Genomic DNA, 20,742 nt, shown 5'->3' on the forward strand with positions numbered 1-20,742 from the left:
AGCAGCTGGGAGCCACAATGTGTGGACTAGATGGATGTATTGTAACACCATGTAAGGAATTTAGGACGCGTCAGTGTTACTGGCCCCCGGCATTATACCCCCCCCACCACCAATGCCTGGTTAGTGTACAGTAGCTGGGAGCCATAATGTGCGGACTAGATGGACGTATTGTAACACCATGTAAGGAATTTAGGACGCGTCAGTGTTACTGGATCACTACAAATGTTTAATCAGAAGCCCAGCTTAAAAAAACAAGAACAAATGAAATGCAATGAAAAAGATCCCCTAACCCACAGCTGCTGAGCGCAGAGCCCCCCCCCCCCCCAACCTGGAACCTTCCCAAACACAGAATAAAAACAGCAGCTCAGAAACGACCCGATCTCTCTCGGTCTCTAGACCTCCGTCGATCTCTATCGCGGCCTCCCCCTCCTCCGCCACCACCACCGCCGCCGCCTCCTCCTCCTCGCCCACGGTCTCTGGAACGAGAGCGACGTTCACGGGATCTGGAGCGAGAACGGTGTCTGAAAAAGAAGAGCATAAATGTTTGAAATGACGGGACAGTCATGGGGGTGATCGGTCCTTATTCCAATGCATTAGCATAGGGCCCAATAACCATTCTGTTATAGTGATGAGGAATTGTGGTCTCTATAATAACCTGCTTTATTCAGTAACACAGCCAAGGCCACCTAAGTAGATCGGCCGAATGGTTCTTATCTGCCGCCAAATTCTAGGTTTCTATGTATCGCTAGGCATCTGTATCAGTGGTATCAAACTCCTGGCCCACCAGCCCAACATGCCCTGCCACAGATTTTATATAATGGATTGTTAAAACTGTGGCAGGGCATGCTGGGACGTATAGTTCCACAACAGCTGGAGGTCCATAAGTTTGACACCCCTGCATTATACAATTATCTAAGCAAGCCGCCTGATATCGGTGGACCGTCTAGATAATTGTACTCTTTGTGTGTGACCAAATGGACACCAAACTGGTCCTCGAGATCTGGCAACAGTCCCTGTTTCACAGACCCCCAAGCTGGTACACAGGTGGGATCAGTCACATTTTGCAGCCCCCTGACCTGGTGTACAGGTGGAATCATTACTAACATTCTACAGATCCACAGGAGGCCCGGAAAACATGAACTGTTGGTAGATCCCAAGGACTGGCTTGGCCACCCCTGGTTTTGCATGACCGTTGCAAGTTGGCTGCATAGGGCAGTGTGCGTGCTGCCGCAGCTGACCAAACGTGACGTATCACAGCGGAGGAACAAAGAAACTCCCTCCCAGGAAGCATTGATACGACAGTGTGTGGCCCCACAATATCTGGGCTCCTCCTCTGGGAAGGAAACATTTCCCCACTCCTCCCCTGTGAGTAGGGTGGCCAATCCCAGGATCTGTCCCCCAAAATTCCGGTATTGTACTCCTTGTTCTAAATTTCCAATCCCGGGATTACAGCATGCGCTGAAATGCTGACCGGCTTCTCCCATCCCCGGCAGCATGACTCTGCGCAGTGTGACGAGGTCAGAGGTCACGCTGTGCAGGCCACACAGCCCGCGTCTGTTGCGTCCAGCCCGGCTCTTGGACAACAGCCTGCTCACCTGGCAGCCTTGTGGCTCCCGGCTCTTTCGCCCGCCCACCATGTAAGGAAATATGCGGGGGGGCCCTACCTGTGATCTTTGTCTCTGTGTAGGGCCGCACAATATCTGGACTCCTCCTCTGGGGAGAAGACATTTGCCCCGCTCCTCCCCTGTGAGATGTCTGTGTGTAGAGCCAAATGGTCTATGGGCAGCTCCTCTTGGGAGGAGATATTATCCAGCTCCTCCCTTGAGGAATTCATCATACTACAGCAAATGTTTGTATACAAGAACATTTATATTACAATATCCATGGTGCCAGCAACAATTACCAATTGCATGCCAATATATTATTCAGACACTCATTGTGCCCATATACAGGCAGATCCCACTAAGCTCAACAGATGAGATGTTCAATTTCACCAGAAGTCCAACGCCATCTGATTACTGACACACGGGTGACCTGCCATGTGATCAGCACACGCATGGCCTCATCACCACACAATGAATGAACCAATCACTTTAGACCAAGACAAGGAAATGAAGCTGGTAATAGCACTGCTACAGCAACTTGTGTACACAGGAAGCTAGGGCATGTCCTAATAGCAGTGCATGCTGGGGTGTGTAGTTCCACAGCAGTTAGAGAGCTGCATATCGAAGGGAATATGTAGTTCTGAGATACATTAGCTGAGTCTCCCCAGCAGATCAGCCCTCGTACAATGAATGTTCCAGGCTAAGAGGGAATGATCCAGGTGGAGGAACCAGTGGTGGTCAGAAGAAATACAATACACTATACATGAGGGGGGCTTAGTACTACCCTGGGGATCCCCAAAATAGAAAGAAATATTGTAACTAACTTGTTAATTTCTACTCTGCCTTGAGGTCTGTCCCTGAGGAGAAAACAAAAACAGTTAATATCAGAGGTGAGAAACAGAAGCACAGAGGAATCAGGAGCATATGCGGACTCACTTCTTCCTGCGCCGGCCATACAGTTCTCGTCGCAGCTCCCGGGAAATGGGTTTCAGATGCATAAAGTTACAGAAGCCCCCACGCGTGCATTCCCTGTGACAGAGGACACCCATCAGCACAGAGTACCACTTATATTAGATTATAGTCCTGACACTGAAGCCAGGTCTAGCAAATATGCTGGACAAGGTGAAAGGTGCCATTCTGTGTCCGCACCGTGACCCCCAGGGCACACACTCACCCCATCTCGTATTGGCGACAGCAGGCCTCCCGAAAATCAGTAACCGGAGAGAGTTCTGCATGAATAGGCTGACCGTTAAACCAGCGATTATTTAGATCCTTCACAGCCTTCTCCGCATCCTCCTCCCGGCGGAACTAAAGTCAAAAATAAAAACAGAAATCCTCAGACCACAACACTGCGGTAGTGACGGTACAAGATACCCTGGATGATGGAATTGGCATCATCCAGTGGCACAAAACAAATCAAATTGTGAAAATAAACATCAAAGGAAATGAACGTCCCTTGAGTTTGGTTTGTGGAAGTCCTTTCTGAAAAACGTATGCCGCTTCAATCCAGTGATGAATTGGAAAATGAATGCTGTGATGTCCCAAATGATTGGCTAGTGCAGTGGTTACCAAACTGTGTGCCGTGGCACCCTGGGGTGCCCTAGGTTGAGGGTCTGGGACCAATTGAAATTATTTATGGTCAATATAATAGGAAAATGTGGATAAACAGAAGTGATTTCTATCCCTCATCACATAACTGAACCTAAGGATGACATATAAACACAATTTACTTAGTTTCATATTGACCTTGGGGTGCCACAAAAAAATGTGATAGTCTAGGGTGCCGTAATTCAAAAAAGTTTGGGAACCACTGGGCTAGTGATCTTAAGACTGAAGAGGTACAGTATGTGCTGCTCAAAGGATATGTGGTGGAAAATAAAAAGTGTTTAGTAAAAGTGATTTTCTATAAGAAACTAAAGGTTGTGGGTTTATAAGCCGAGGGTGTATCACAATGCGTACCTCGCTCACCTCTATATGAGGGATGACGAGCTTCGATCCTGTAGACCAAATCAAGGCATGATAAAAGGTCTACTGTGAAAACGGTCCCTCCTTATGTGGAGGAAGTAGTCACTCTGAGTTATGGTTATAGGTTATAGGTTAACTCTTTCTTCGAGGTTCATGGGACCCACAGGGTGACATCGGTGTTGTAGGCAGATCCCGACTACCGTGGCACCAATCAGCAAAGCTTTCAAGATATCCCAGGATGCACAGCTTCTCTCCCCTATAACCCCGCCTCCATGCTTAGCGCCTCAGTTTTGTTAGCCAGCCAATGGCAGGAAGAGCAGGAAGAAGGCAGATAAGAGCCTACCAGTGCACTCACACATACAGAGAGTGAGGGAAGGCATGACCAAGGTCGCGGAAGTCACAAGGAAGGAATACCTCAGGCCTAAATAAAGGTGGGTGCCTTGTGGGTCCCATAAACCTCGAAGAAAGAGTTCATCTAAGGTAGGTCTGCCATAACTCTCGCTTTCTTCTTCAGGTTTCATGGTTCCCACAGGGTGACAGTGGGGATGTCCAAAAGCAGTACTCAAGGGAGGGTACTAGCCTGAGGTGTCAGAAGGACCCGACAACCAAGGGTTTGTTCGCTGGCCAGCCCTTCTTGTGAAATCCGTATAGGACAAAGAGGGTGTCTGATTTCCTGATGGAAGCAGTGCGGTCCAGATAAATAGTTAGGACCCCAACTACATCCAAGGAGCGTTCAGCTAGGGAGAAATCATTAGAATTGAACGCGGGACCATTATTTCCTGGTTGATGTGAAACCCGAAGACTACTTTGGGCAGGAGGAAAGTTCTGGTTCTTAGCACCGCCCTATTGGGATGGAAAATCAGAAAAGGAGGTCGGCACGATAGAGCAGTCAAATCCGATACCGGTCTGGCAGACGCAATTGCCAGAAGGAACAGTCTTAGCTGTGAGCCACTTGTATTCCACTGTATGTACTGGTGCAAAGGGTAGATTACCCAAAGCCTGTAGCACTAAGGACAGATCCTATTGAGGTATGGTGGTTGTATAACCCTGGATGAAAGTACAGATATCTGGGAGAGATGCTATCTTCTGTTGGAACCAAACGGACAGAGCTGAGATATGCACTATTAGTGAGGCTAGCCTCAGACCTACATCTAATCCTCTCGGCAAGAAGGCCAGTACTCTCGCTGTTTTAAACACTTGTGTTATATTTGCGGGATGCACACCAGGAGAAGTAAGTGTGCCGCACTCGGTAGCAAATTCTGGCTGAAGCAGGTTTACAAGCTTTGATCATCATTTGGATGACTTTTGTGGAAAAATCTTTCTGTTTTACACAGCGTAAGACCTGGGTGTAGGCAAGGACCCTGACTGAGCAGGTCCGGTCATAATGGCAGCCGGAATGGCTGTTGTACCAACAGCTGTTGCAGGTCTACAAACCAGTGACGTTGAGGCCAAGCCGGGGCTATCAGAATGAGATCCCCGCCTTCCTGTTTGAATTTCCTGACCACTCTGGATATCATAGATAACGGAGGAAAGACATACGGAAGATGAAAACTCCATGGAATTGACAGAGCATCCATGAAGCTGGCTTGAGAATCCCTGGACCACGACCCGTACACTGAAGTTTTGTTGTTGTGACGGGACACCATGAGATCCACATCTGGGAGGCCCCAATGGCTCACTGGGAGGGAAGAGACTTCTGGGTGGAGTGACCACTCCCCCGGATGAATGACTTGCCGACTTAGGAAAGTCTGCTTCCCAATTTATTATTCCTGGGATGAACACAGCCAACATGCCAGGGGGTGATGTTCTGCTCAAGTTAGAATTTTGGACACCTCTTGCATGGCTGCTGCACTGCAGGTGCCCCCTTGATGATTTATGTAGGCCACTGTTGTTGTGATGTCTGACTTGACTTTGACAGGTTTGCCTTGGAGGAGATCCTGACATCGAATGAGGGCATTGTACACCGTCCAAAGCTCCAGAATATCGATGGGCAGGCATATATCCGAGCTAGACCATACGCCTTGCAAGGACCGGGATTCTACTACCGCTCCCCAGCCTTGTAGACTGGGGTCGGGAGTGAGGAGAATCCAATTTGTGAACCAGAATGGATATCCCTGGTTCAGGTGAGAGTGTCATAAACATGGTCCTGATACGCTGATGACCCAATTTCCAAGGATGAGACGTTGTAGAGGACGTGAGTGAAATTGTGCCCACTCGACCATGTCGAATGTTGACACCGTTAGGCCAAGAATTTGCATTGCCAGATGAATTGATGCTCTGCAGCATTTGCTGTGATGGTATGAGGGAGGATTTCTCCCAATTGAGGAGCCAGCGGTGCTGTTGGAGAACAGCTATTGTCATTTGTAAGTGTGCTAACAGCGCTACTGGTGATTTAGCTATTTAGTCCAGGTAGGGTAACGCCCATGCCCTGCTGATGCAGATAGGTCGCCATGACTTTTGTGAAAATCCTGGGGGCAGTGGCCAGGCCAAATGGAAGGGCCTGGAACTGAAATTAGCGGAACAGGATAGCGAACCAGAGAAACTGCTGGTGTGAAGGGAGGATGGGGACATGCAGATAAGCGTCCCATATGTCCAGGGACGCCATGTAACCTCCTGGCTCCAATGCTAGCACTACTGTCCGCAATTTGTTGAGCGCCTTTAAATCTAGTATGTGCCTGTAAGTCCAGTTTGGATTTGGGACTAGGAACAGTGTAGAGTAAAAACCTATCCCTCATTGATATCGTGGGACTGGTTCAATGACCTGACACTGCAACAGGGAGGCTAGTATTTGTTTCAATTGTTCCGCTTTTTGCGGATTGGATGGGAGGCCTGTGCAAAAGAACGTGTGTGTGTGTGTGTGTGTGTGTGTGTGGGGGGGGGGGGTTTCTATTAAACGAGATTGAGTATCCCCATGACACGACTTCTCTCACCCAGGCGTCCACCAAATGTGGGAACTGGGATTTAATAACCTTCTGTTTCTTGAAACCATACTTCAGTTTTGCTACAGGCTCTGGCTCATCGGCATCTGATAAGAGCACAAGCCATATTGCGTCAATTGGGGCTGGTACGTCTGCCCCTGACCTTGGTGAGATGGCATCCAAGTCCTCGTCACCCTTATCTCCAGTTGTGTCTTCATCTAACACAGGGAGTAATGGGGAAGAAGTAGGGAGTTGATGTGTAACAGATTGGCTGGTAGATGGTGTAATTTCTGCATCGCTACGGTAGTCTGTGCCAGGGTATCTACCCATGGTGGAGGGGCCTGTACAGCAGGTGTAATCACAGGGGGCCCAGGAGCTGCTGAAAGGCTGCCCAAGGAGGCTCCTGTACAGCCCCCGGGGCAGAGGACTGGTCAGGGGGGATAAAGCAATGACACATAACCCCTCCTGGATAACATACTGCTCAGACAGGCCTGCAGCACAAGCCTTACAGTATAAGAGCTGGGGAGGCTCCTGTACAGCCCCCGGGGCAGAGGACTGGTCAGGGGGGATAAAGCAATGACACATAACCCCTCCTGGATAACATACTGCTCAGACAGGCCTGCAGCACAAGCCTTACAGTATAAGAGCTGGGGAGGCTCCTGTACAGCCCCCGGGGCAGAGGACTGGTCAGGGGGGATAAAGCAATGACACATAACCCCTCCTGGATAACATCCTACTCAGACAGGCCTGCAGCACAAGCCTTACAGTATAAGAGCTGGGGAGGCTCCTGTACAGCCCTGGGGCAGAGGACTGGTCAGGGGGGATAAAGCAATGACACATAACCCCTCCTGGATAACATCCTGCTCAGACAGGCCTGCAGCACAAGCCTTACAGTATAAGAGCTGGGGAGGCTCCTGTACAGCCCCCGGGGCAGAGGACTGGTCAGGGGGGATAAAGCAATGACACATAACCCCTCCTGGATAACATACTGCTCAGACAGGCCTGCAGCACAAGCCTTACAGGATAAGAGCTGGGGAGGCTCCTGTACAGCCCCCGGGGCAGAGGACTGGTCAGGGGGGATAAAGCAATGACACATAACCCCTCCTGGATAACATCCTGCTCAGACAGGCCTGCAGCACAAGCCTTACAGGATAAGAGCTGGGGAGGCTCCTGTACAGCCCCCGGGGCAGAGGACTGGTCAGGGGGGATAAAGCAATGACACATAACCCCTCCTGGATAACATACTGCTCAGACAGGCCTGCAGCACAAGCCTTACAGGATAAGAGCTGGGGAGGCTCCTGTACAGCCCCCGGGGCAGAGGACTGGTCAGGGGGGATAAAGCAATGACACATAACCCCTCCTGGATAACACCCTGCTCAGACAGGCCTGCAGCACAAGCCTTACAGGAGAAGAGCTGGGGAGGCTCCTGTACAGCCCCCGGGGCAGAGGACTGGTCAGGGGGGATAAAGCAATGACACATAACCCCTCCTGGATAACATACTGCTCAGACAGGCCTGCAGCACAAGCCTTACAGGATAAGAGCTGGGGAGGCTCCTGTACAGCCCCCGGGGCAGAGGACTGGTCAGGGGGGATAAAGCAATGACACATAACCCCTCCTGGATAACACCCTGCTCAGACAGGCCTGCAGCACAAGCCTTACAGGATAACAGCGGGGGAGGCTCCTGTACAGCCCCCGGGGCAGAGGACTGGTCAGGGGGGATAAAGCAATGACACATAACCCCTCCTGGATAACATCCTGCTCAGACAGGCCTGCAGCACAAGCCTTACAGGATAAGAGCTGGGGAGACTGTCTGATTGCACCCCCATTTAGCAGTCATGTTAAACACACAGAAGGGGTATTATACACAATAGGTGCAGCCGTACAGGGAAACCTAGAGTGATAACACAGCAGTATGTGACGTGTGAGGACAAAACCTCTAACTCTGCTGGTCTCAGAAGTTATGACAGCAATAAATATGTATTCTGTATCTGACAGAAATCACAGACTAGCACCTCAGTCACATACAGTACAGCTGGGGCAAGTATCTGCCACTGCACTCCTATCCCCTACGGTGCGTCTATGGGAGCCAGTAGGATGTGAGTGCTGTAAAAGCCTGTCAGCAGTAGACAGTGTTACAGGGAAATGTGCTCGAGATGGAGAAAAAGTACTTCCCCTTCTAGGTATCCATATCCTCCAGGGTATAAATGTGTCCAGGACAAAGGTTTTTAGGAAATGTCTCAGAGAAGTTTGAAAGTCCCGTATCAAGTGGAGTTTCCCGATGGGGGGAGATAAGAAATAACAAAAATGTCAAGAATAAAGTCACACGGGTAATCCTGTTATTATTCTGTCTTGTTCTTTATCTGTACATCAAATGGCGTACCTCACTCACACGTAAAAGATGCAACTAAAACATATAAATGTTTATTTTCCGTATGTTAGTCAAGATCCTACAGGGGCGTACCTCTACACACATGCATGCATGGTGTTACAAGCTCATAAAGGTATCTTTATTTTGAATATTTATACAGAGAGCGTGTACCCCTACTCACTCTCGATAGGAGGGGATAACTCTTATAAAGGTATGTTTATTTGACCGAAAGAATGAAGAAATAGAAAAGGTCTCTAGCGTACCCTTTACTCACATCCAAATGAATGTGGTAACACTCATAAAGGTATCTTTAAGGATCAACAACACACATAGATGGCGTACCACACTCACGGTGTCAGAAGCACGAACCAAACACATCTGGGTATCTTGTACTCTTAGGATTCTTGTGTCCTTTTATCCTCAAATGTGGGGTACATTTAGAAGTCCCCCCAAAAAAAGGAAGAGTAGGTTTATATAAAAATTATTGCCCGAGACAATACCTGCTAATAAGGTGCTCCAGCAAAAACTGAAGAGCTGAGCATGGAGGCGGGGTTATAGGGGAGAGGAGCCGTGCATCCTGGGAAATCTTGAAAGCTTCGCTGATAGGAGCCACAGTCCTCCGTATCCGCCTACAACCCTGATGTCACCCTGTGGGGACCATGAAACCCGAAGAAGAAATTTATTTTTAGGAATTGTTGGTGTCTCAAAAGTCTTTGAAGGAAACCTTTTTTTTTGATGAAAAGAAACCGTGACGTGTTCTACAGCTCGATCTTGTGTGAGTAATGGTACGCTAAACCCATTGTCAAAGGCAGTGGGTCAGGGAACTCGGTCCTCATTACCCCACACAGCGCATGTTTTGCTGGTAACCCAGCAGGTGCGCAGGTGTACTAATTACTCAGACACATTTTATAAGGTCCGCAGGTGGAGTTATTTCACTTGTGATTCTGTGAGGAGACCTGCAAAACATGCACTGCGTGGGGTAATGAGGACAGAGTTCCCTGACCACTGGTCTAAGGTGACCACCATTAGAAAACAACTTGCCGGGAAGGGGTTAAAAACGTGGAGAAAAGAACTGGCTGTATGTGTGTGAATCTAAGTGTATTTATTGTGAGTGGGGTACGGCATCCAGATACCTCATATAGAAGTGAGCAAGGAATGCATGAAGGAATACATATTCAGCACCTGTAGGAGTGCATATAAATACCCATTCAATGTAACAGTAATTAAGGCTGAAGATAGACATTACTGCATCGAGTTCATCCTATCTAACTTGTAACTACTGATTAAGTCATATCTATAGGATTCCCTTAGTGGCTGCATCCAGTGTTGAAGTAAATTCATTCACAGTAGTCGCTGTAATCACCCCACCGGCAATGAGTTCCAGAATGTTCCTGCTCTAATGGTGAAGAATCCTCTTCTTAATTCAGTACGGAATTTATTTTCCTCGAGCCTCAGTACATGGCCGCGTGTCCTAAGTATAGGCCTGTAAGTGACCAATCACCTCCCAGTTCCATATGATTCCCAATCCTGTATATGTACATAGTAATCATATCACCTCTCAGCCTCCATTTCTCCAGTGAGAACATATTCAGCCTGGTATAACCGATCTGTGTATTCTAGTGATTCCAGACCTGTTACTAGCTTAGTCGCCCTTCTCTGTACCTGTTACAATTCATTTATGTCCTTTTTAAGGTGCGGTGCCCAGAACTGAACACAATATTCCATGTGTGGTCTCACCAATGCCCTGTAGAGAGGCACCATCACATTGGCATCCCTTGAATCCATTCCCCTTTGTATGCATGCCAGTGTCCGGTTTGCTTTTGCTGCTGCACTTGAGCAGGGTGCACTATTACCCAATTTTTCATCTATCCAAGTACTTCTCTACAGCAGAATTCCCTATAATAACTCCATTTAGCCTATAAGTAGCTTGTTCATTTTTGTTCCATAATGAATTACTTTACATTTTTCAACGTTAAACTGAATTTTCCACCTTTCCAGCTTATTTAAGTCACTTTGTGGTGTTTCCACATCCTCTCCTGAGTTAATTTCCTTACTCAATTTTGTGTTGTCTGCAAATATTGCAATTTTACTCATTATGTCACTTCCAATATCAGTAATGAATATATTAAACAAGGTGAGTCCCAATATTGAACCTTGCGGACTCCACTTTGGACCTTAACTCCAGCTAGAATGTATGCCATTTACCACCACTATGTGTCCTTAATTGTGCAACCAGTTTTTAATCCAATTACAATTTTATCTTTTAACCCTAAATCACCTAGTTTCATTAATAACCTTTTATGAGGCACCGTGTCAAAAGCTTTATTGAAATCACGCAGTATTACATCAACAGATTTCCATAAGTCCAGCCCACTACTGACTTCCTCATAGAAGCTAATTAAATGAGTCTGACATGATCTATTTTTGACAAACCCATGCTGAACCTTACTTATCACTTTCTCCTGTTCTAAGAAATTTTGGATACTATCTCTTCTTATTCCTTCTAATATTTTCCCCACAATGGATGTAAGGCTGACCGCTCTATCATTTTCAGGGTTAGTTTTGTTACCTTTCTTACATATTGGTACTACATTAGCTATGCGCCAGTCTGTTGGTACCATCCCAAAGTTTATTGATTCCCCGAATATCAGATATAATGGTAGTGCTGTGACAGAACTCAATTATTTTAGTATCCTAGGGTGTATTTCAGCCGGGCCAGGAGATTTGTTACTATTTAGGTTCCGTAATCTATTTGTGACGATTTCCTCACTCAAACATACAGTTTGGGAGCCATGAAAAGCCGAGCATTTAATCTGTGGGAGATCTTCTGAAGATTCTTCCCTTGTAAATAATGAAGCCAACAATACATTGAATAATTCCGCTTTCTCTTTTCCTTCTATTAGAATGTGAGTGGGGTAAGCCATCCTAATTATCTTATACCTTTATGTGCTTCCCCGCTATACGCGTTGTGATATACCATCAGCTTATAAGCCCACAACCATAGTTTCTTATAGATAATAAACCATTCTACACACTGTAAATCTTCTAGGACCTCTAGCCAATCGTTTGGGACATTACAGGATTCACTCTTCCCTCCATCATTGGATTGAAGCGGCAGACGTTGTTCAGAAAGGATTTCCACAAACCAAACTCAAGGGACGTAATAATATCATTTGAAGTTAATTTTCACAATGTGATTTGTTTTGCGCCACTTGTTTTTCCTATACATTGTTGTTTTGGTTATAGCGATATCTATTTTGGTATTGACAAGTCTTCCAGCAGCATCATGGTCACCATCCCCTAGTGCACGGACCTGTCCCCCACTAATTTACTAATCAGTTTTACCAGCCCTTTGGGTCATTCGGTGTCAAATCAACATCTCCAGCTCAAACTATTCAAACACGGTATATGTAGAAATATATAAATATAGATAGATAGATATGTAGATGTAGAGATAGATAGATATAGTTTTCTTTAGACATCCGTGCACACTCTTATGCATAAAAGTGGGTGCTAAGACCATGTAAAATGGATATTGAGGTTGAACAATTAGAGGCAAGCACACCTTTGTTTGATGAGAATGTGAAAAAACTTTAAAGTTGTAGGCATAAATCCACCTTGCAGTACAGTCATTTCAGTGAGACAGCAAATACAGGGAAAAAGATCCATACTTTACAGTGAAGTGCATAGTTGACTGCAGGGATGCCTTGTTCCAGCTCTACAGCTGTTTCGGTGTGATCACCGTCATCAGGAGCACACTGAACAGGCTCACCGTGCGTGTCTTTATACTAACCAACATAAGAACCTTAAGCAATCTCACCTGTGCAAGCAGGTCTGTGAACCAATAGGCTTCTCTCGCTCATGTCACCTGTTCCTAACTCCGCGTCTCCCGGAAGTGACAACACGCGGCCAAGGCAACCAGCCCAAGCACGCGTCCGTCACCTAGGAGACAACCAGGGACGTCACCGGAAGTGACGAGCCGCAGGTCTCAGCAATACGCCGGACACCACGTTCATCACCATGGCGATGTCGGACAGCGTCCTCCGTGTCACCAGACGCTGTTACCGATTCTCATCAGAGTCAGCGTTGGTCGATCAACGGGGTTAGCTGTAACACGATCAGGCAGGTTTGGCTAAGCGACTGGACCCTGCATACAAGGGACAGTCCCTAACACCGTGCCTTCTCCGATCGCCTGGCAGGAGGAACAGGAGATGGCAATGGAGTAAAGTAGAGTAAATATCAGAAGGATTAGTACTATAGCTCCATGTTGGCAGTAATAAGATGTGCACGTGAAACAAACATATCGTAATTGGCATCAAAGAACAGTCAAATCTATATTGGAAAAACCATCCGTACCCTAAAAGAAAGAATTGCTATGCACTGTTCCTCCCCCCAAAAAAAGCTTTTCAAACCATTGATGTTAACACACCACCTGTAGCCAAACATTTTGTTCAAACAAACCACCGTTTAAAAGACTTTTGCTTTATCCCCATCGATCATGTCCCTCCTCTGCGCAGAGGTGGTGATAGAGGAAAACTTTTATTTCAGAAAGGATGGATTCACCACTTGAACTGTATTGCACCAAATGGTCTAAACGAAGATCTTTCTTATCATTGCTTCCTGTAAATATGTATTTATTATTGTATATTGCTATGTTTTGGTCCTTCTAGATTTGACTGTTCTTTGATGCCAATTACGATATGTTTGTTTCACGTGCACATCTTATTACTGCCAACATGGAGCTATAGTACTAACCCTTCTGATATTTACTCTACTTTACTCCATTGCCATCTCCTGTTCCTCCTGCCAGGCGATCGGAGAAGGCACGGCGTTAGGGACTGTCCCTTGTATGCAGGGTCCAGTCGCTTAGCCAAACCTGCCTGATCGTGTTACAGCTAACCCCGTTGATCACCAACGCTGACTGATGAGAATCGGTAACAGCGTCTGGTGACACGGAGGACGCTGTCCGACATCGCCATGGTGATGAACGTGGTGTCCGGCGTATTGCTGAGACCTGCGGCTCGTCACTTCCGGTGACGTCCCTGGTTGTCTCCTAGGTGACGGACGCGTGCTTGGGCTGGTTGCCTTGGCCGCGTGTTGTCACTTCCGGGAGACGCGGAGTTAGGAACAGGTGACATGAGCGAGAGAAGCCTATTGGTTCACAGACCTGCTTGCACAGGTGAGATTGCTTAAGGTTCTTATGTTGGTTAGTATAAAGACACGCACGGTGAGCCTGTTCAGTGTGCTCCTGATGACGGTGATCACACCGAAACAGCTGTAGAGCTGGAACAAGGCATCCCTGCAGTCAACTATGCACTTCACTGTAAAGTATGGATCTTTTTCCCTGTATTTGCTGTCTCACTGAAATGACTGTACTGCAAGGTGGATTTATGCCTACAACTTTAAAGTTTTTTCACATTCTCATCAAACAAAGGTGTGCTTGCCTCTAATTGTTCAATATATATATATACACATATATACACACACACACACACACACACACACACACACATACATACATATATGTAGCCTGAGAAAAATACAAGATGCTATGCAAATATCTCATGCAGTTTCCAAATCTGTACAACCAGGTATACACACAATCAGCATATTTCCCAAATTACAGGGGTTATTCAGACCTGATAACTTCTCTGCTAATTTGCAGAGCTTGGCGATCAGATAGCAGCCACCCTCTCAGAGTGACGTCCCGTCCCGAGCATAAGCTGCAAATCCATTCACAACTCACTCACCATGTAATGATTCCCCAGTGTGTGCAGTGTGTGCGTAGCCCAGGACTTACTCAGCGGCTGTGATAGAATCAAGCTGATCGGGGGCGGAGCTGACGTCACATGACTTCCCCTCACACACCTGGGCACGCCTGCGTATTCCCTGACACTCCCAGATAACAGCCGCTCACCATGTAATGATTCCCCAGTGTGTGCAGTGTGTGTGTAGCCCAGGACTTACTCAGCGGCTGTGATATAATCAGGCTGATCGGGGGTGGAGCTGACGTCACATGACTTTCCCTCACACCTGGCCACGCCTGCGCTTTCCCTAACACGCCCAGATAACAGCCAGTTTCGATAAGGGTGGATTGCGTTAGATGAAAGTTGTCCAGCAATAACTGCTGTGAGCGGGCCTTCAAGAGAAGGTCGTTGAGGTACGGGATTATCGTAACCCCCTGTGTCCGTAACAAATCCATCATGACCGCCATGACCTTGGTGAAGATCCTGGGTGCAGAGGAGAGACCCAACAGCAGTGCTTGAAACTGCCAATTGAGGTCCCGCACCTCAAAGCGAAGGAACGCTTGATGCGGAGGCCAAATCGGGACATGAAGGTAGGCATCCCTGATATCGAAGGACATCAGGGATTCCTCCCATTCCAGCCAAGCAATCACAGACTGCAGGGACTCCATCTTGAACTTTACCGGTTTTAGGTAAGGGTTCAAGTCCTTTAAATTTAGTACGGCACTAGGAAAGGGCTGGAATAGAACTCTTGGGTACCACCACCCCAGAGTTTACACGTTTCTCTATGGCAGTCATCAAAACCGAGATTTATGTCTTACCTGTTAAATCTCTTTCTCCGAGGACGTCAGGGGCCACAGTGGGTAGAGAGTGAGGTCACGACCTTTCCAGCACCAGAAAGGATAAAACTTCTGGACTGCCCAGAGACAGCCCTGGCTCCTCCCTCCTCTACCCCGCCTCCCAGGCTAGCTACTTTCAGTTTTTCCCTGAGCCAGGCAGGAGACAAGATAGAAGGAAGAGAAACCCATACAGAGACACATTCAACCAATATATGTGTGTGTGGTTGCTCAACAGAGGAACCATAACTGTGACATGTATAAGTACCTTCAACAGAGAAACCTTTAACTAAGTTCACTCAACGGAGGAACTATGAACTTCAATACCAATGAAGCAGGCGCAGCAGGGAGGGATCCCTGTGGCCCCTGACGTCCTCGAAGAAAGAGATTTAACAGGTAAGACATAAATCTCAGTTTCTTCTGCGGCAGACGTCGGGGGCCCCAGGGATTACAGTGGGACGTCCTAAAGCAGCCACCTAAGGGTGGGGACACGCCTGTGCTGCGGCCAGTATACTCTGGCCGAATGCCGAGTTCTGAGAGGCAAACATAACAAACGCAAAAAAGCGTAAGAAATCGTTGGCAGACGACCAAGTTGCTCTGCAGTTGCACCACCTGTAAAAGCCCGAAACACACCCACAGATGTAGCGGAATGAGGCCGGACCCCCGCAAGAACCGGGAGGGAGGTGAACAAGGAGGCCTACTTGATAACCGACCGCAGCTATCAGCTGGCAATAGTCTGCATGGTAGCAGACCAGCCCCTCTTAGGAATTCTCTAGTGGATAAAGAGAGAGTCAGATGGCCAAAGTATTACAGCGTGATGTACATAGACGTGCAAAGCACAGACCATCTCCAGTTGATTGCTGCCCAGGAGAGACCGCCGGCCTACAAAGGGCAGGGATCACTATCTCCTGGATGACCTGAAATTCAGGAACCCCCTTGTGAGGGGTAAAGTAACGTTTCAAAGAATCCGTCCTATGAGAATGAAAGACCATGAAGGGCGATTGACCTAACAGAGCCTACCGGGCAGACACCCAGCAGCAACGGTCAACAGGAAAACCGTTGTCCCAGTTAGCCTGTAAAGAGCCCTAAAGGGCCCAAAGAATCAGAGAAAGATTTTATCAAACCACCATGTTTGTAACAACCAGAGGTTGGATCAGCAGGACCCCCTGCCAGAAGGGCATTGACCCTGTAAACTGCTGGGCCTTGAGACCTGGACCCATACAGGGTGACCTGGTGAATGTGGCGTAAAACCATCAATCCACTATTGGTCCACCCCAATGGCCTACCAACCACAGGAACGCCTCCAAAGGGAGGGTCCATCCGCCGGCATCCATATTTTTGCCAACAAGGCCAGGATCTTGCCCTGCACCCATTAAAAGAAGCATGCTATGAGCCTTATACTGTCCCACTATGCTCTAAACCCCACTGTCTGATCACAGAACCTGGGGGAGCTGCTGCAGTCATAGATGCAGCTGGGAGACAGGGACATGTTGGAGCACAGCCCTGGCAGCATCAGTCCGGAGCCTTCAGCAGCGTGCAGGGGCGCCAAGTATGTTAAAATGACCGCCAGAACCACGTGATAGCTGGGGAAGTGTCATGGCCTCTGGGAGCAAACCCTGCGGTAAGCTCCCCTCCTGGCCAGCTCCGTCCTTACAATGGCGTCTATTCCCCAGTGTAACTCCAGTGACACCTAGTGGATGAAGGAGAAAAGGGTAGCCGCGCCATCAGGCTATACTCACAACTGCCCAGGCTGGCCGGTGGTACTCGGGCCAGCCTTGCAATATGTGCAGGACCCCAGTATAGGAGTCCCTGTGTCACTATCGCTGTCCTCTGACATTGTACAAGAGGCAGCTACACTGGTACAGGTAACACACTATACTTCTGACATGCAGTGATGGTGTTAACACAGTATAAGACATAGCACACATATAATGCAAATAACGTGGCACTGAGCTCCGCAAAGCACTATGGCCGGCAGGAGCATAAATTGCTGTAACCTGTGCTCCAGTAGGAGAGGTACAGGGGGGATTTGCCCAAATGGCCCGGCTGTGAAGAGGTGGACCCCGGACTGACAAAGTGCTCTCTGTGCCCCTCTATCACTATGCAGCAGGCAGGCAGGAAGAGATCAGGGCTGGAAACTCACGTGGGTACATCCTAGCTCCTGTCTCGGGGGAGGGGCTGTGTGAGGAGAGGCTCCCTTCTTCCTACTAGCAAATGGCCACCTGGGATTAATGACTCGTGCGGCGTTGGTAAAATGGCTGGGATCCGGCGCTTGCCGGGCGGCCCCCCCATACAGACGCCGCTGCCCACACTCAAGTCTCCCCGGTGGTCCAGCGGGGCAGGGTGCACAACCCATTGAAAGGCGGCGTTCTGGCCGCTTGCTAGTGCAGCCCGGCGTCCCCCTCGCCGAGCTGCTCAGCCGCTATTACATGCGCACACTCCCAGCGGGGAGCGCGTTACCTGAAGCGGTTGTCACCGCTGAAGTCCCGGTCCCCGTCGCTGCTGCTCTGTCACTGACTCCAGTCAGTGTAAAAGAATAATAATAAAAAAAATTAAAAAAAAATTAAAAAACGAAGTTTAGGCTGCTTAAAGCAGCTCCTTTCAAAATGCGTGTTGGCTCCTGCCAGCACAATCAAAACTGAAAGTAGCTAGCCTAGGAGGCAGGGTAGAGGAGGGGAGGAGCCAGGCCTAGGAGGCAGGGTAGAGGAGGGGGAGGAGCCAGGCCTAGGAGGCAGGGTAGAGGAGGGGAGGAGCCAGGGCTGTCTCTGGGCAGTCAGAAGTTTTATCCTTTCTGGTGCTGGAAAGGTCGTGACCTCACTCTCTACCCACTGTAATCCCTGGGGCCCCTGACGTCTGCCGCAGTAGAAAGATGACCCTTTCCTGGAGAAACTGGCAAACAGTATTCTGTAACCTACCAAATCCTTTACCCATGCATCATGACAAGATCGAACCACACGTCTTTGAAGTTTCGTAGACGCGAGCCCTGGCATCCCCCAGATGGGATAGAAGAACGTCATGCAGAGGTCTTTGGCTCAGCATGGGAAAAGAAGCACCTTGACCACGCTCCGTGGCACCCCTGTGGGAGATGCCACCTCTGGAAAGCCCACGAAACCTAGAGGACTGCTGAAAGGAGGGATCCGAAGTAGCCCGACGAGGGGCCGGAGAAGGGGCAGCTGTATAAAGAAAATGAGATTTTCCCTGTAGCTTGGGATATCCATTTATCAAGTTCGCGCCCGAACAGGACTTCACCATTCAAGGGGAGTGCTTCCACCGCCCATTTGGACTCTGCGTCCGCTTGCCATTGCCTGAGCCATAAGGCCTGATGGGCTGAAGTTTTGGACGCCATGATGCAAATGTCAGAGAAGGCCTCCATAAGTAAGCGGAGGCTTCACGGATATGTTCTGCCAGTCTGATAAATGTGTCTACATCAGGGTCGTTGTGCAAATCAGAAGTGATTAGGGCAGCCCAAATCCCCATAGCCTTGTTTACCCAGCATCCTACCTGAGCAGGACGCTGAACACCCCCCACAGCCAAAACCCCCCACCCCACCACAGCCATGTAGATGGATTTAAGGGTCGTTTTCGAACTTCAGGTCAGAGGGGTCTCTTAGTGAAGAAGCCCCAGTGACAGGCAACACAGTCTTTTTGGAAAGACGTGAGACAGATGGGTCCACACTGTGGGTTGCGTCTCACAATGCAGGAAAAGGATTGGTAGATCAAACATTTCTGGAGACCGGAAATGTTTTATCCGGATGGAGCCATTAAGTAAATGCTTGTCTAATTCCTCAGATATAGGAAAAGCAGCCATTTACCACACAGAGAAGGGCGAGGAGGTGCTGCCTCTCTATCTTCCACCTTTAAGGCCTGCTTCACCATGACAATGAGGTCTTCTACACCCTGAGAACCCGACTCTGGTTCCTCCTGTACTACTTCCACCTCATCAGGCATATTCCCATCGGAATCGTCCAAACCCATTGTTTGAGGAATAGCCACTTTTTGTAAAATAGGGGGGAGCTTAGGGCCCTGCTGCTTGTGCCACAGGATCAGGGCCCTCCACAGCAGAGGCTAACCTGCTGTGATCTGGGGTTCTCCCTGTCCTGCTGAGATGCAGCTAACGCTGAGGACAATTTACACATGACCTTAGGGAGCTGTGAGGCCCAGGCAGGGGCAGCTTTAGTGGATAATGCAGAGGGGTCAGCAGCACATTTGTCACAGAGCAGCGATCCCTATGTAGAGGGTACAAACTTAGGGCAGTATTCAACGCGGGTGCGAGTGGCCAGAGAGGGGGTTAAATAGCGGGGATCGCAGAAAACCAGAGATCCTCGCTGTTTAACTCCCACGCCAGCCGATACCCGTATTCCACGTTCTGGGGGAATCCCCCAAACGGCGAGGCTGGCGGCTAATACAGGGAGCCCGCTGCATTTACCCACAAGTCTCGCTGCTTCTGCGGCACAATACGCAGATACCCCCTCGCTCCAAAAACAGAGCGAGCGGGAATCAGCGTATGCGGGGGGGGGGGGGGGGGGGGGGGGGGGAAGTCAGTTGAATACTGACAGGGCAAATGGTGACAGCGAGGGGAAGTAGAAGGGATGGGGTTGCCCTTGCTCCCTGTAGTCACCCCCTTCTATTCACCACTGTTACTCCAGTGACACCTGGTGGAGGAAGGAGGTTGGTCTTGTGCATGGTCTGCATAACCCCCTAAGCTAGAGCTGGGGGTGGTGACATATTAAAGTCTGTTTTATGCCATTTCAGCTGTGACTTTGGGCAACTGTCACGTTACAGGATGGGTTTAAAAGTGAAGTTTGGGTGCTGACTGGCTAAATTTGGCCCTTTATGAGGAAAAAAAAAAACTTTTAAAAATTTGAAATGAGATTTTTGATCTGAAGTGCGTCACCCAATCCAGTTACCGGACACAGTCCGCCCTAATGGAAAACGGTTTGGGAGAATAACGGGCTCTTATAGTTAGAGGTAGTGTATTACATGCAGTAATAGATCTGGGTGAATAGAAATTCCTGACATTGTATTCGTCAGTCAGCAATGTCAGCTGGAGATGGCGACAATGCCGCAGGGCTCTATATGGTGTCACATGACAGCCTTCTAGTTGGAGTTATAGGGTGGACTTTTCAGAAGACATGTATTAGGAGGTATACATAGTACATCAGGCTGCCTTGGGAAGAAGAAGGATGGAGACAGTTCAGCTGAATGAAAGAAACGGCGGTACTTGTTTCGTTTCAGGTTGGCAGATAAATCGCATGCAATGCGATCGGATGTGAATTGGTACCGGTTCATAACCCCACTACGCCTGGA

The 20,742-nt window shown here is 48.6% G+C and overlaps 1 protein-coding gene across 1 annotated transcript in view; it reads right to left on the minus strand.

Moving 5' to 3' along the window:
• Window positions 1-319: 319 nt before the first annotated feature.
• U2AF1 (U2 small nuclear RNA auxiliary factor 1) overlaps window positions 320-20,742 on the minus strand; it is a 29,264-nt gene continuing 8,841 nt past the window's right edge. Inside the window, exons 4-9 of the mRNA XM_083173514.1 lie at window positions 19,248-19,427; window positions 6,500-6,705; window positions 2,779-2,912; window positions 2,541-2,633; window positions 2,429-2,461; window positions 320-521 (exon numbers count right to left, since the gene is read on the minus strand). Coding sequence (XP_083029640.1) covers window positions 365-521; window positions 2,429-2,461; window positions 2,541-2,633; window positions 2,779-2,912; window positions 6,500-6,705; window positions 19,248-19,427 — 803 coding nt within the window. The 3' untranslated portion in view covers window positions 320-364. The remainder of the gene's footprint in view (window positions 522-2,428; window positions 2,462-2,540; window positions 2,634-2,778; window positions 2,913-6,499; window positions 6,706-19,247; window positions 19,428-20,742) is intronic.

The sequence above is a fragment of the Crinia signifera genome, chromosome 2 (assembly GCF_055691185.1).
Source record: "Crinia signifera chromosome 2, ASM5569118v1, whole genome shotgun sequence".
NCBI lineage: Eukaryota > Metazoa > Chordata > Amphibia > Anura > Myobatrachidae > Crinia > Crinia signifera.